The 15043-nt window shown below is 43.0% G+C and overlaps 1 protein-coding gene across 1 annotated transcript in view; it reads left to right on the top strand.

Moving 5' to 3' along the window:
- The window catches only part of ELL (elongation factor for RNA polymerase II), a 49703-nt gene that overhangs the window by 20530 nt on the left and 14130 nt on the right, over positions 1-15043 (top strand). Inside the window, exons 2-6 of the mRNA XM_063290692.1 lie at positions 4936-4983; positions 9290-9411; positions 9698-9861; positions 13077-13330; positions 14095-14219. Of these exons, the coding sequence (XP_063146762.1) occupies positions 4936-4983; positions 9290-9411; positions 9698-9861; positions 13077-13330; positions 14095-14219 (713 nt within the window). The remainder of the gene's footprint in view (positions 1-4935; positions 4984-9289; positions 9412-9697; positions 9862-13076; positions 13331-14094; positions 14220-15043) is intronic.

Below are 15043 nucleotides of genomic sequence, written 5' to 3'. Positions count from 1 at the left end.
GTCGCATTACCGGAAGTCATGCGGAATCAGCTGTTTCGACCCAATTACACATACTGCGCATGCGCAGTACCTGTATGATCCCTCAACTGCGCGACCCATCTACACACTGCAGCCGACACACTAACGTGTCGCGACACACAGTTTGGAAAGCAGTCTAGGGCTTCAGATGGAGTCAGGCCCTTGTATTTTTTCAGTAGCTGAGTCTTATCCTTAATCTCCACACCCTCCTGTAGTTCCACCAGCTGACTAACTTCTCTCCCAGTTGCCTTGATCTTAGCCTCCAACTTCATTTTCCGGAGGGGGTATGTACTGCTGTTCTTCTTGGTCATGTAGCCAAGCATCTGTGCATGTAGCCAAGCGTATACACACAGAGACACACAGACACCAAGTTTGCAATGGAAGAGTGATATTCTTACCTAATTGTTAACAGGCTTTCCAACTTAAATAAGTTGTTCTGTATGCTCAGATGGGCTATTGAGGTGCTGAGTATTGATCACTGATCATGTTCTGTCTTGGAGTATGGGTGTTTTCTATGTGAGACTTCATCCTTTTACATTTTCACTTACTCCAGTTCTCTATATGTTAAGCTGTTTTAAAACTTAAAACTTACTTCCAACCAAGGATACGTATTAACTTGCTTCTATTAGCTTATGATGAGAGTATTTATTAAGTAGATGTTGGGGGCTCTTAGGTACGCTAAGTGATAAGCAATAAGAAATGTCAGTTTTCAGAAGTAGATTACTTGGGAATTCCAGGTGCTGGGGAGAAATGGAAAAGTGGGAGCTGGATCCAGTAGAACCTTGTTCTGATCTAATAAAATAGACTTCCCCAACTTAGTGCCTGGGAGATATTTTGGACTATAACTATATAGACTAAATGGACATACACACTCATGTATGTATGTGCGTGCGCACTTGTGTGTATATCAGATGCAAAGCATAATAGCAAATTGGAGAGAGGTGTTGCATGGATTGTGACAGAAATTAATCCTGGATCATCCTTTCTTCAACATTTTGACCAATTATGTAGATGAAGTGGTAGAAGGAATGTTTGTCAAAATGTGCAGATTGACACAAAATTTGGTGGAATAGTTAATACCCTAGTGAACAGAAATAATATTCCACACTAGCTTGATAAATTTAGAAATGGCCTGAAAATAATAGAATGAGATTTCAGAGATTCACAGAGTACTTCGTCTAGGAAACAAAAATTAAGTGGGGAATATTTGGGTTGGTGATATTGCTTTTGAGGGAAAAACTTGAAATAGTTGGTTGCAAACCTGGCATAAGCCAACTGTTGCTCAAAAAAGGCAAATGGAATTTTATACTGCCTCAAAGTATTATGCTTATTCAGCTGTTGAGGCTATTAAGTATAGGCAGATTGCAATTCGCTGAATTGATGTATCTGAGATCCATAAATCATGGTAGGTACAAGATAGGAAGGTACACCCTGAGAATGAATCCAGTATCTCTGACCATATGCTCAGTCCAGAAATTTATGATCAGTGCCAGAATCAAGATGAGAAGCCTTGTCACACAAAAGTCCATTCCTGGTTCTCCCCCAAGTTTTCTATTTCAAAGGTAATTGTATGGCGGCAGGACTAAGAAATTTTTATTGCTGTTAGATTGTTGGGCATTAGAAGTTCTTGCTGATCTACAGCAGATTACCTAGATTCTGTTCTAGGATTACTGACAGATTCTATTTAAAAATCAAGGCCAATCTTTGAATACTAGCTGTTGGTGTGCAGATAAAGAAGACAGCTACTGACTTTGTGGCTTACCAAAGATATCTTGCTAGCTATTAATAACACATTTCATTTGCTCTGTTTTATTAGGACTGCTCTTGTTAAAAACTGCAAAGAATGGATCCTCCATAATTAAAAGTAACATGTCTTTATGCTACTTTATACTAGTTATGAAAAGAGGAACAGCGAAGACTGCCATTTTCTTGCCCTGATTGCTTACTTCACCACTCATGAATGAAGCATTCAGTGTGAGAAGGTCTGTGTACAGCTTGGCATGCCTGCATGTGTAAGCAGTTGCCTTTTGGTGCCTTCCTCTAGATTGGATGAATTGATCCATTCCCATTCTTAAATTAAGATTATACAGGTACCTTACAAAAGCTATCAGCTACCCCTATTTGCATGTAGTGGGAAGTTCTGCCTCCTGGCTAATTATCACCTCAGCAGTGTGATTGCTGTCGTCTGACGAGCGCCAGGGTGCCTATTAGTGAGCACTTGTCCTGCCATCTGACCTCATGCCTTCTCTCCTTTGGGTCCTTTCTCTGGCACGCCCTGTGAAGCCTGTTGGATATTTTGAATCTCTCTTGTTCCCCAAAAGAAGCAAACAGTTCATTAAAGCATGGAGGAAAAGCTGTGCCTTCACAGGCCATTATATCCCTGTAAATGGCTCCCCCTTCCCTCCTGATGTTACTCTGCCTTGTCATTCGGCATTAGCTGTGTCTTGGCGGAGCGTGCAGAGGAGAAAACTACATCTGCTTATGTATGCTCTGTTTTATATCCCACCTACTCCTTTGGACTCAAGGCAGTTTACAATTGAACAAAAACCATACATTTAGCAAACATGCACCAGGTAATAGAAAAACTACACGCTAACTAACTACAAAGCAGCTAATTAGCACCCAAACACTCAGTGAAATAGCCAGGTGTTAAGAGTCTTCCTGATGGTCAGGAGCTTCTGGACATTTTGTACTTTGGAAAGCAAAGTATGGGGGCAGCCACTGAGGGTACAGCTTATTGGGCCCCCACTCCCTTCATTTCACACTGGGTGGGGATCCTCAGCAGATCCTTCTTACAAGAATGCCCGAGATACACTGATTCTCGTCAGGAGAGAGAGTCCTGTAAGTATCACAGAGCTGAGCCATGTACTGTATCTTTAGAAGTATTAACTGGCATTTTGAATTGGACCAGGAAACAGATTGGAAAACAGCCAGTGAGTATAGCATCAGCAGTCCATCGCTAAATCTGCTGCGCCAGTCAGCAGATGGGCTGCTGCCCTTTGGACAGTTGAAGCTACAGGTTGTCTTCAGAGGCAGCCTCATATAAAGTGCACTGGAGGAATATGTCCCTAATCTGAAAGTTACTAGGCAACAAGAAAAGTGCTTGCCTTGCCTGAGCATTTATATATGATTGCTAGCATACAATGATGGGGGATGCAGTGTTATTTCTATCTCACATTCCTGGTGGTGTTGTGAAGGCCTTATGTGCTCCAGACCTGGACTGGATCAGCTGTTCTCCTGAGAGACATCAGTAAAAGGAACAGGGCAGGCTGGACTTTGGTAGATGGATATATTTCAGTAGGCTTCTAGATTTAAATTTAGAAGATGTAACTAGACTTCATTGTGCTGTAGTAGCAAAAAGTGTACATGAAACATGAACATGGTTCTGATTTCTTTTTCTGGGAGAGAAGAGAGACCTCTACTGATGGATTTTTTCAGGAGTTATGGAAATAACCACTATTATCCTGCAGTGATAGAGCGCTTAATATCTTAAACCACCATTCCTAGCGAGCCTGCCAGTTCCTTTCTTTTGCTGCTCTACAGCAGCATCTCAAGGGGGACCCATGAGCCTGCATAAACTGAGGTGTTCCTAATGAAGCAAGAGACTCTGAGTCTCAGCTCTCTTGAGGCTTGCTGAGCTGCTGGTAGATAGTATGTCTGCAGTAAGTGGCACTACATAGTGAGTTAATAGATCCATCTGCTTTTGCTTTTAAGGTAGCCTCAAAAATACTTCTGCAAAAGTTGCTAGTCGATTTTTTTATATAACAGTTTCTCAATCTTTCTGCCTAATCACCCAGAGCTGCTCGTTGCTCAGAGAATAGGGGCAAGCTGTGGGTAGGAAAAGATGGTACTAGAGATACATCAAGGCTGCAACTTTGCAAGTCTCCTCTTGCAGAGAAACGGACCCTTCCTGGTACTATTGTGACTTTGCACTGACAATAGTTGCAGATATCTGCTTTTCCCAAGTGGATGCAAGCTTGAAGGAGAAACAAAGACTGCTTTGTGTGCTAAGAATTAAGTATAATTTTGATTTGCTTCTACTTAATATCAATATGCCTAGTTTTTATTTATCAAAATGTATATGCCACCTACTCTTCTGATTCAAGGCAACTTACAACATAAGAGATAAAGCTTAAATAAAATGATAAAATCCATTAATAAAACTAATAATAAAACTATTAAAAAGTCTAGATAAACCTGTAACCTGTTGAATGAGTCCAAATGCTGTCCTAAAGAGGTCTGTTTTGTCATCTCCCAAAACATCAACAGGGTAGGGGCACACCTAACCTCATGGGACAGGTTGGGAGGGGTACTACTGAGAAAGTCAATCTCTGGGTCTCAGTCTTCCTGGATTTTTTCAAGGTAGGTAAGTAGAGCATCCTTTCCCTATTAGATCTTAAGGAACAAAGCTAAATGTATATAGTCATTATATGGGCAAATCTCAAAAGGTTAAGGGAGAGGATAGCTGGGAATGATTTCTGGTGGCCATGGGGGTAGGATTATAGTGCATTGGGGAGCTTCTCTAACATAAGAGTTAGAGTGGGTCAGGTCAGTCTCCATTTAGACAACCAGGTACCACTGGAACATTGTAAAGGAAACACATCTCTTCCCTGTTGCTTGATTTTGGCAACTTACATTTCAAAATAAATCTCTCTGTACATGAAAGTTTCATTTGGTGTTTGTGGCTAATATACTGCCCCTGTGAAGATATCCCAGTGACAAACAGAAGTCAGTTAAAGATTTTTAAAAATTAAAAAAATGGGCTCTTAAAATTGATAGAATGCTCCTGGTCTTTTTTTTAAAGCTATCAAATCCATTATTCGATCTGCTTTAACTCAAAGGGAATAACATCACTATCAGTGCCTAATAAGTTTTGTGACTCAGCTACATTTTTTTCTTTTTTCCCTTTTTGTATAGGATTCTGTGGGTTTGAAGCCATCAATCCAGTTTCAAGGAAGTCAAGGGGTAAGTTGAAGGACTGTGCTTGATGGTTAAAATATATACTAGATGTTTGAAAACCTGTTTGTCTTTTTCTTTTAAAACTCATGTGAAATTGAGCCCAAGGCCTACTGCTACATAAAATATGTTAAAATGTAATAAAACAAAAGAGAGCAGCACCAGACAAATCTATCCACACTATTTAAACAACGTACATTAATAAACCATTTAAACCAGTGTTTAGATGGGCAACTTTGAGATACGTGGAGTTCAACTGCCAGACTTCTTAGCAATGACTGTAACTACTGCAAATTCTGAAGTTGAAGTCCACACCTGGATTGGTTGGGAAACACTGATTTAAATCATTAAAACTATCTTTTTTAAGGTTACAGTTCAAATATTAAAAGTTCCACTGGTTATAAATGTGTATCATAGTGAACACTGATGCTTCCCAGATTTGTTTAGGAGGGCCCCATCCCTAACCCAGAAATAATAATACAGTGCTTGTGGCTGCTAAGTTTCTTCAACAGCTTAGATAGCCAGTAAAATTAAATAGTCGCTCTAGCTGGCAAAATCTCATGAAGCGGCTAGATGAGATTTTTTTAAGATTGCAGGGGAGAACCTCAAAATATTGCATGACTTTGCATAGGATTCCAGAGTTAAACTGCTGAACTTTGGGGTGATTAAATAAAATGTGAAAGGGACCATTGCCCAACCTTTCCTTCAACTTCTCTTCCTAGTCACTTCCCTCTGCCTCGCATGTGAAGACTGCAAGGTGACCAGAGTAGATTCTCTCATACTTTGTACATAGAAAAGTTATAGATTCTGAGTTTGCCCAATAACATGTGGTTCCACACTCCCTCTTCAGCCGTGATGAAACTTCCATTGTGTGTGGAAACCTGGCAGCATTTAAGGTGGTTGAGGTGTCCCTAACCCAGCAGGGGGCTCAGAAGAACTTTCAGAGATCCAAACTGAGTGACCTGCTCTCCTTCCTCTTTGTGGCTGCACAAATCATTCAGTATGACCATGTGTGAGCCAAGATGCAGTGATGGATACAGGTCGTAGCCTGGTGCAGCTTTTCTTGGTAAACGTCTTGCCAAATATGGGAGGGGTTCACATCCAGAAGCTAGAGACTGTCAAAATTGCTGACTGCTATTTTAAGCTTATCTACTTTAAAACCTGCAGTGCTATAGTTAAAATGAAACTGTGTGGTCTGGATAACAGGAGTAAATGGAGGAAGAGGAGGAGGGACCTGAACGATTAGGCACTTAACCATGGATATAAAACCCAAGCTGAAGAGCTTTTGAATTGGAAGAACAGTCATTCACCTGTAATTGTAGCCTGAGGTGAAGGAGACAGGAGTTAATTGGCTTGCTTAAAGAGGGAAACTGCTTGGTGGCAGGCTGAACAGAGGCCTGCCAAGCGGGGCTCAGAAGAGTGAGGTGCAGGCATGACCTCTGCTTGCCTCTCTGTCAGCAGTTAATGAGTTGTTCTTCTCTGAGAAGGATGCAGAAAGAGGCAAGAAGGGAATCAAGGAAATGAAACGGGTTTGGTTGAAGCAGCTTTTTACCTCCCATGTTGAGATGATGCGTGCAGATTGGGAAGATGGAAAGATCTTGGGAAGATTTATGTATTCAGTCTTTGCTACTGATGAATTCATTGGAAGTCAGTTTGTGGAGGGTATGATTGTTGCCATAGATGAAAAGGTTTTAAAATAAAACCCCGTGGTTAGAGACAGTCTACCTTGTTGACCATACTTTGATGACGAACAGGTGGTTGATGTTCTACTCTGGGCACAGCTTTTGACCTTCCAAGCACAGTTGTTATTAGTTGTTGCAAGAGGTAGCATAGTGAACCTTGGTCTGATCCAGCAGGGCAGTACTGACAGTTTGCCAGCTTGGCTCTAAATACGTTTTCTTGTTACTGTTCTTGGGCCCAAGCGGAGCTGGCAAGAGGTGAGCTCCGTCACCATTATGAGTGGTTGGGGGACAATAACCAGTACCAATCTTAATTACTGGGCTGCTGTTCATCACCCCGCCCATATACAGCCTTGTTGATTCTGGTTGAGATTGTATCAGTCATGTCAATGTGGGTGTCCTCAACTCCCAGAATTCCCAGTCAGTGTGGCTGTTGTTGGGAGTTCTGGGAGTTGAAGTCTGCATATCTGAGAGTGCCCTTCAGATGTAAGTCTTCCAAGCTTCTGAAAGGTCCAGAGGGTCAGTCTTTTTAAGCCAGTCCTACTTGAGCTGACTTCTCTCAGTGCCTCCCTCCCTTAGGGCCTTTCCCAGACTCCACGAACAGAAACTTGAAAGCTCTTAAGGTTCAGAAATGATCAGGGCTGCAACTGCTTCATGAACTCTGCTGCTAAATAGAGAAGGGCCTTTCTGAGACTTGGTTTTCTGAAGATCTTTCACTGAAGATGCAATTTCCAACCTACGGAGTTCATGAGAGCGACAAGTGGAGTTGTGGGAGGTAGTGGAATTTGTGGGGCCCCAACCTGAGATAAGAGATGAATTTCATAGAAGCAATTCCTTGCATCACTTGAAAATCTTCTCAGTTCAGCTATTAGTTTCCACTAGAGAACAAAAATGTCGTTATTCTATTCTTGGGGATACTTGGCTGAAACTACCCATTTTCTCATTTTGGTGGTGTTATCTTTGTTTCGAACAACTGCTCGCAAGGAGCAAAACCAGCAGCTGCAGCTCTTCTATTTTTAAGGGCAGGTGGTGTCCAGAGGAATAAACAGCAGCAGCCTCAGTCTGCCATCAGAGGGTTTGCTGCATCTGCAGAGAGGCCCAGAGGCCCTCGAGCGTCTGGCATAAATAATAATTCCCAGGGACCAGCGGCAAGATGTGCTCTAGTCCTGAAACAAGCCTGCCTGTAACAGAAGCGTTAATTGGGGACTGGAAATCATGCAGGGTGACCCTTTCTGCACTTCACTGCATTTCCTTAGAGGACCTGTGGCTTTTGATCTGTCAAAGAAATTCTACAAAAGCACCAAAGCCCTGCTGTAGTAGGCAGGGTGGCAGCAGAAGGGACACTCAGAGAGCCTGTGGGCCTTTTGCTCAGATTCATACTTATAGCTCAAACGTAGGTTTTTCGGGAGAAATCTGTTCCCTGACAGGCTTTTCTCCTCCATCAGGCTAGGGGTCTTTTTACCTGCTTGCTTTCAAATGCATTACTTATTTTTCATGAGGGAACATGTAAATGTAGGTATGGGTGTCTGTTTATGACACCTGTGTCCGTGACATCATCACACAAATGACACAACTTGTGTTCGGCAAGGTGCAGTTATGATCTGTCATTTGTGTGGTGTCATGACACACAAGTCATCGCTTTGATATCATTGGGGCTTATAGCAGACAGCTAGGAACATGTATGTATATAATTTCTTTTTCTCTCCTACATGGACACAAGAACATATGCATGCAAACCACTGGATTTATTAACAGTCTGCAGTCAACTGCAGTGAGCCACTTCTAATCTCTATTTAGCAGTAAGTGCTTCTTGACCAGAGTTTTGGCCTCGATAGAACCCCAAGATTTTTATTCTCTGCCATTGCCTTTGGACCACCTTTTTCATGTTCTTCAGTGTTTCACTGTCAGTTCTTTCTTTAAGAGAGATTCTGCTGACCATCCGCTTAATTCTTCATATTCAATCTTCTCTTTAATAATTTTGATTTACTCTGGTATTGCCTGTCTTATGCTGATTATAACTTTATTTTTTAAATATAATTATATTAAGGTTTAAAAATATTACAGTTGGCATTTCTTTAAAAATAGATATTAGTTTTTAATATTATATACAAACAAAATAATATAACTATATGACAATTACCATTGTGTAAAGGACTATACATTTTTAAAAATAAACTTAGCCTATAATAAAAAAAAACTATAGCGGGAAAAAAGAAGGAAAAAAACCACCTAAATTACCAGGGAGGGAAAAGTGGGGAAAAAAGACAGAAAGCCCTAGATAAGAAACAAGGAACAAAAACCATGAAGATCAACGAACAAAACCAAAACTTAAAACACACACACGCACGCACACACACAGAAGAAATAGATCTTTTCTGTACCTGAGACTCTGAAATTTGGAGTATTAATTTAGTTGGGTGGATATCTCATCTGGAATAAACCACCTTCTCAGTTCTTGGGTCCTTAAAGAAGGCTGTCTCTCTCTGTGAATAGAAGCACTGGATTTTCCTTTATCCCAACTAATGCCAGTCTTTTGATTTAATTCATAATTGGCTATGCTTTCGTTCATTGGAATTCAGACCTGTTTATCTTTCTTGCTGGGACAAATATTTATATTTCCTATTCTTCTAAAACAGCACATCTCAATACCGAGACCAGACTGCCCAACAGGAGTTCGGACATTTTCCTTTTATCTCTCTAATATTGGCAAGGACAGCCCTCAGGGGAGTTTTGATTGCATCCAGCAGTATGTGTCCAGGTGAGGAATGCTCTGTGTTTGCAGGAGCTGCTTCCTGACGTAAAAACACCCATGTGCTGTCCCCTGCAAAGCCTGATCCACCTCTTTAAAAGAGTGGTGCATCATGCGTGACATGGTACCAAGCAGGCCCCTGTAACAAAGGACTTAATGAACTAGAGCATAATACAGGCTGGCATCTCAGAAGGCAACATAGGCTGGGGTCAAAACAGCTTACTTTCAGTGGGATATAATGAGTAGGCAGATTGTGCCAAAGGCTTGATATCTGACTCTCACCTTTTTTACACAGCAATGGTAACATTCAGCTGGATTGCCTTGGCAGCATCCAGGACAAAATCACTGTCTGTGCCACCGATGAATCCTACCAGAAGGCAAAGCAGAGCATGGCCCTGGCAGAAGAGGAGACACGGAGCCGGGGAGCCATTGTCATCAAGCCCGGAGGGCGCTACGTTGGTAAGTCAGGGGCTTTTGTGCTTTGCATGGAGGTGGATACATGTGAATTCAGCAATGACCTGGAGGGTGAAAATTTTTAGAATAGTGAAAAGTTCCATATGTAGCCAGTAATGAATAGTGATGGCAGCAATTGAGATAACAGACATTTCATAGACAAGTACAAGATGACATTTGCAAAATCCTTGTTGCTTGTGATTATATAGAGCCGTGTTTTTCAAACGTGACAACTGTAAGATGTGTGGACTTCAACTCCCAGAATTCCCCAGCCATCCAGAATTCTGGGAATTGAAGTCCACACACGTTAAAGTTGCAGTTTGAAAAGCACTGATTTGGAGGTATCCAGCAGTATGCCTCCTTTGTTTTTTCTAAAGACAGGGAAATGTGCATGCATTTTGAGTAGCAAATAGCAGGGAGACAAACAGTTAAGTCAGCCTTTCTCCCACCTTGGTGTCTACCAGGATTCTCAGCAGTGCCAATGCTGTCTGGAGAATTTTGGCATTGGTCCACACAGTTGGATGGCACCCAGATTGGTAGGAGGCTGGCCAAGTAGACTGCCTCTTGCCCGCCACCATCCCACTCTTCCTCTCATCAAAACCAAGGGTCAGATTCTTACACAGCCTCCTGTTTGTCACCTAGAGCATTTCCAACAAAGGGTTCTCAGTGTAATGTTTTGAGAACCACCTGACCAGACAGAACAGCCCACAGAGGCTGAAGTACAGCAACACCGGAGCTGCTCCTCTCCGCACATTCACTAGATGCAGCTCCTCTGACTGCTGATGCCTTCCTGTCTCAGAGCCAAGGAGAGAGATCTTCCCAGCCTCTTCCCTCAGCCAGTGTTTCCCCCTCCTCCTCAGCAAATCTGAACTTGCAGACTGTAGGGGTTTATAGGTTGTGGTTGGCAAGTTATCCCTGACTCATCATTTTCTGCGTCAGTCAAGACGTTTCAGCCAGACCAAAAGTCAAGCATTCAGGAAGGAAGTGTGATGTGTTCTTCTGTTCTGGGAAAAGCACAGGGGTTTTGCTGGAGCAGTCCTTACCAGAGAACCAGTGGAGGAGGTTGACCTGATAGCTTATAGGAAGCTGTGTGCCTGAAAATAAACCATAGGCTTGGACCGGGAGAACGTCACACCCTGCTCACGTGGGTGTGCCTTTCTGGATGTGACTGCCTAACTGCACGCGTATCTCCTCACTCCACTGCGTTAATTGACGCTGGCCTCAGTGGGGTATTCTTTTGCACAAGATGTAACTGGAAATATATTTCTATTTCTTTTTTCTAAAATAAATACCTTTTATAAAGCTCCTCAACAACCTAGGCTCTGTGCTGAAACTGCCGAAGCAAAGACAAACTTCATCTTCAGGTGGCACCATCTAGCAAGATGTATTTAATTTTTTTTTTTACACGATTAGATATACACAGAGACAGAAAGGCTCTTTCTGTTAGAGAACTATTAACATTGTTTTTGCCCTTTATTTGATTTTGGCCTTTCACATGGTTTTACTCCGTTGTCATATCTGGATCAAAATTGGGGGCTGGGGGGGGGAAGCATCTTTTTTTTTAAATGACACATTTTCAAAACCCATAAGAAATCTTGGATGTGAAATAAACTATGGGGAGATTGCTGTGAAGGTCAGGCACTCACATTCAGAACTGGAGCAGCTGTCTCCGATTTATGGCATGAGAAATAGTGTTGGCTTCTCTCTAGAAGCTGGTGGCTAAGATGAGCAGCATATGGGAAGAATACACAGGTATCAAGACAGCAGGCCCTAATAACTTGTACTGATAATTTCCTAATGCTAAGAGAAGTTCAGAGTTGTACATGAGAGCCAGTTTGGTGTAGTGGCTGAGGCACCAGGCTAGAAACCAGGAGTCTGTGCATTCTGGTCCCACCTTAGGCACAAGGCCAGCTGGGTGACTTTGGGCTAGTCATTCTCTCTCAGTCCTAGGAAGCAGACAATGGAAAACCACTTCCAAAATCTTTGCAAGAAAACTGCAGGGACTTGTCCAGGCAGTCACCAGGAGTCAACACTGACTTGAAGGCACCAAAAATAATAATGATAAGAGAGAGAAGTTCAGAGGTGGTGGGCTCTCCTTAATTGGATATGTTCAAATGGAGGCTGGACAGCTACCTGTCTGGGAAGCTACAATTTGGATTCCTGTTTTCAATTAAGTGGCCCCTTCCAGCTCCAGGGTTCTGTGATTCCTGTACTTTGAGGCAGTCGTCCAGCAGCAATTGCAGCTGCTCTGGGGAACTTTAATCTACCCTATCTAAAAAGCTGTAGGTTGGGGAAGGCTAGTGTGAGTGTCCTGCATCACAGCAGGTTTGCCCAAATGGGGAAAATATCCTAAAGCAGGCTTTGTGAAGTGAGGACTTACCAGCAAGAATTAGAACGATGGAGTACGCTGTTTACTGCAAACAGAAAGAGGAATGATATGTGTCAATAGGTTATTACAAATAGAGAGGCTGCACATAGGTCAGTGTCTGAATTGGTCCAGCAGCCATTTATCATAGAATCATAGAGCTGAAAGGAACAATGCTGGCAGCTGAGTTGACCTCCCCGCTGTCTGTAGGGATCAGAATTAAAGCATTCATGACAGATGGCTGAACTCTATGGAAGTTTTCAGTAACAGAGGGAAGGGCCAAGATGGAATGGCCCACGAGGAGTTTTGATAGGGCTTCATAGTCATAGTGACATCTGCATTAGCTGCAAAAGCACAATATATGCTTTTAAGGAGAACCACCTTTGAAAGTGTTGAGAAGCTTCAGCTGACTAAAACCAGGCCACTTAGAGGGAGGATGTGACTCTCTTGCTACAACAGCTTCACTGGTTCCTGATCTTTTTCAAGACATAATCCAAGGGGCCTGTTGTGACATATAAAGCCTTAACTGGTTTGGCTGTAACTTACCTAGGACCTGTCTTTGGAGCTAATCTACACAGGACCCATTGCAATAGTTATAAATCTGTATTTTTGCTTCATCACCATTCCGGTTGACTCAGTGCTGCCCATTTCTTATTTAAAGAAAGAATCTCAAAGTCAAGAACTGCAGAAGTGACTTAGATGTAAATAACTTGTGCTTTGTTGTGTATGCTTAGTGTTTCACAGGCTGTATGAATATTAATTCCAGGCTGGCTTTGTCTGAAAATAATAAAAGAGGTCCTGTTATTGGCCAAGCTCCTGTTTTCTGTTCTCTTCCCCAAATTTCCCCAAACCATAGGAAAGACAGTTAAGATGCGTAAGCCTGCACCAGGGGTTTCCGACGCTGTTCCCTCACGGATACGCCCAACGCCTGTCAACCTCGCCAGCGCCATCAAGAAGGGCAATAGTGCTGTCTCCCAGAGGCCTTTCAAAGATAGGGTGATGCACTTGCTGGCCCTCAAGCCTTATAAGAAACCAGAGCTTCTCCTTAGGTTGCAAAAAGATGGCCTTTCTCTGCAAGATAAGGATTCCTTGGACAGCCTCTTGCAGCAGGTAAATAGATGTTTGGGATATTGTCCTAAAACACCCACATGCACCTGTGGCCATTGTTGAAGAAATGAGGCAACTGTCACTGAGGGCCCCTAGAGGTTGTTCACTAAAGTATCCAAATGAAGCATCCCCGTGCAGATGCAGTCTACCACTGAAGTCACACACTAGGGAAAGGCCACTGCCTCATAGCTGCTTATTGTTGGTTGCTGTTGGGTACTTAATACTGTGTTAGATGAGCACTATTTTAGAAAACGTAAGAAAAAATGTACTGTAGTCAGGAGAAGAGGGACAAGAACATACCTGTGGCTCTGAGCAGCCCTTGCATGCCGCTCTCACTTCGCTTCTTTGTTCTTACCAGGTTTGATATTTACTCTTTGCCCTCAGTAAAAGATCACTCCAGGAGCAGAATAAATGACAGAGGGATTTTCTTCAAAATTGTAATCCTATTGTTCGTGTTCTTAAAATCTTGGGTTCTTTCTCCTGGCAGCCAGGGAGTGCAGAGCTAGGCTGTGAAGCTTTTGTTCCACATCCAGGAGAGCTAGAACCCTTTCAGGCTCACAAGCAAAGCCCCTTTTAAGATGCCGGATCCTGCTCCACACGAGTGGCTTGGCAAATCGTAAAAGAGCCCCACAGATGTGTGGTTTTCGTGCCACCCTTGTGCAATTAAGGGCTTCTCTGGTGCTTTTAGAGGGCTGCAATTATACTTGGTCTCTCTGGCTTCCACCCAGCACCTTTAAACTCCTCCTCCCCTTCCCTCTGTCCCGCAGGTTGCAAATGTGAATGCCAAAGACAGCACGTGCACCCTGAAGGATTATCTTTACAAAGAAGTGCAGAAGGACTGGCCTGGCTACTCAGAAGGAGACCAACAGCTGCTGAAAAGGATCCTTTTCCGGTAGGAGCTCCAGGTTCTCTTTCAGAATTGGCACCAGTCAGTTGACCTGCTTAACTGTACCTTAATATTGCATGTTAGAATTTATGTAAGGTTTATTTGCCTATTTATCTGCTTGTTTGTGTCTCACTCATTGATGAGCCTGGGTGTCTTACAGATCAAAAGAGAAACAATACATATAAAAAGAGATCATGGCGTACTGGAAGAACAAAACACCCCAGCTGTAAAGCAAACCAAAGGGGGCTCCACAACCACCCTGTCCCAAGGCCTGGGAGAAGAACCAGTTTTTAGTAGTTTCCTGGACGTCATAAGGGTGGGAGCTGCACAAGCCTTGGGGCTGGGGGGGACGTCATTCCAGAGGGCAGGCACCGCAACAGAGTAGACACAGTTGCTGGGTCCCATAAGATGACAGGGTTGGATTGACAGGATCCAGAGTGTACCCACCCTGCTTGATTGTACCGGCTGAGCAGAAACAAAAAGTATAACACTGGTCCAAAATGGTCACCAAGGGGGTTCTTCCCCTGGCCCCACCCCCCATCTCTCACTAATAAGTTTCCTCATTGGCTTGCTTTGTCTTGGGGTCCTCTGTTTTGGGAGAATATTCTGTGGCAAGAACAGGCAGAAGGAAGACTGAGATCTCCTGGTAGATTGCTGGAGACTGGCAAGAGTTTCTTTACTCCCTCTGACAATGAAAAATGACAGGTATTTTTCCCTTTCAAAATTTAGCTGTTAGGATAGCTCCTAACAGCTACGGTTCATACCGGTGCCACGGATCACTGCCTCCACTCCAGACATCTTTTTGCAACTTGCTTTTATGGACTGCTGTG

Source organism: Candoia aspera, chromosome 1, assembly GCF_035149785.1.
Source record: "Candoia aspera isolate rCanAsp1 chromosome 1, rCanAsp1.hap2, whole genome shotgun sequence".
NCBI lineage: Eukaryota > Metazoa > Chordata > Lepidosauria > Squamata > Boidae > Candoia > Candoia aspera.
This window is presented reverse-complemented; position numbering and strand designations above follow the sequence as displayed.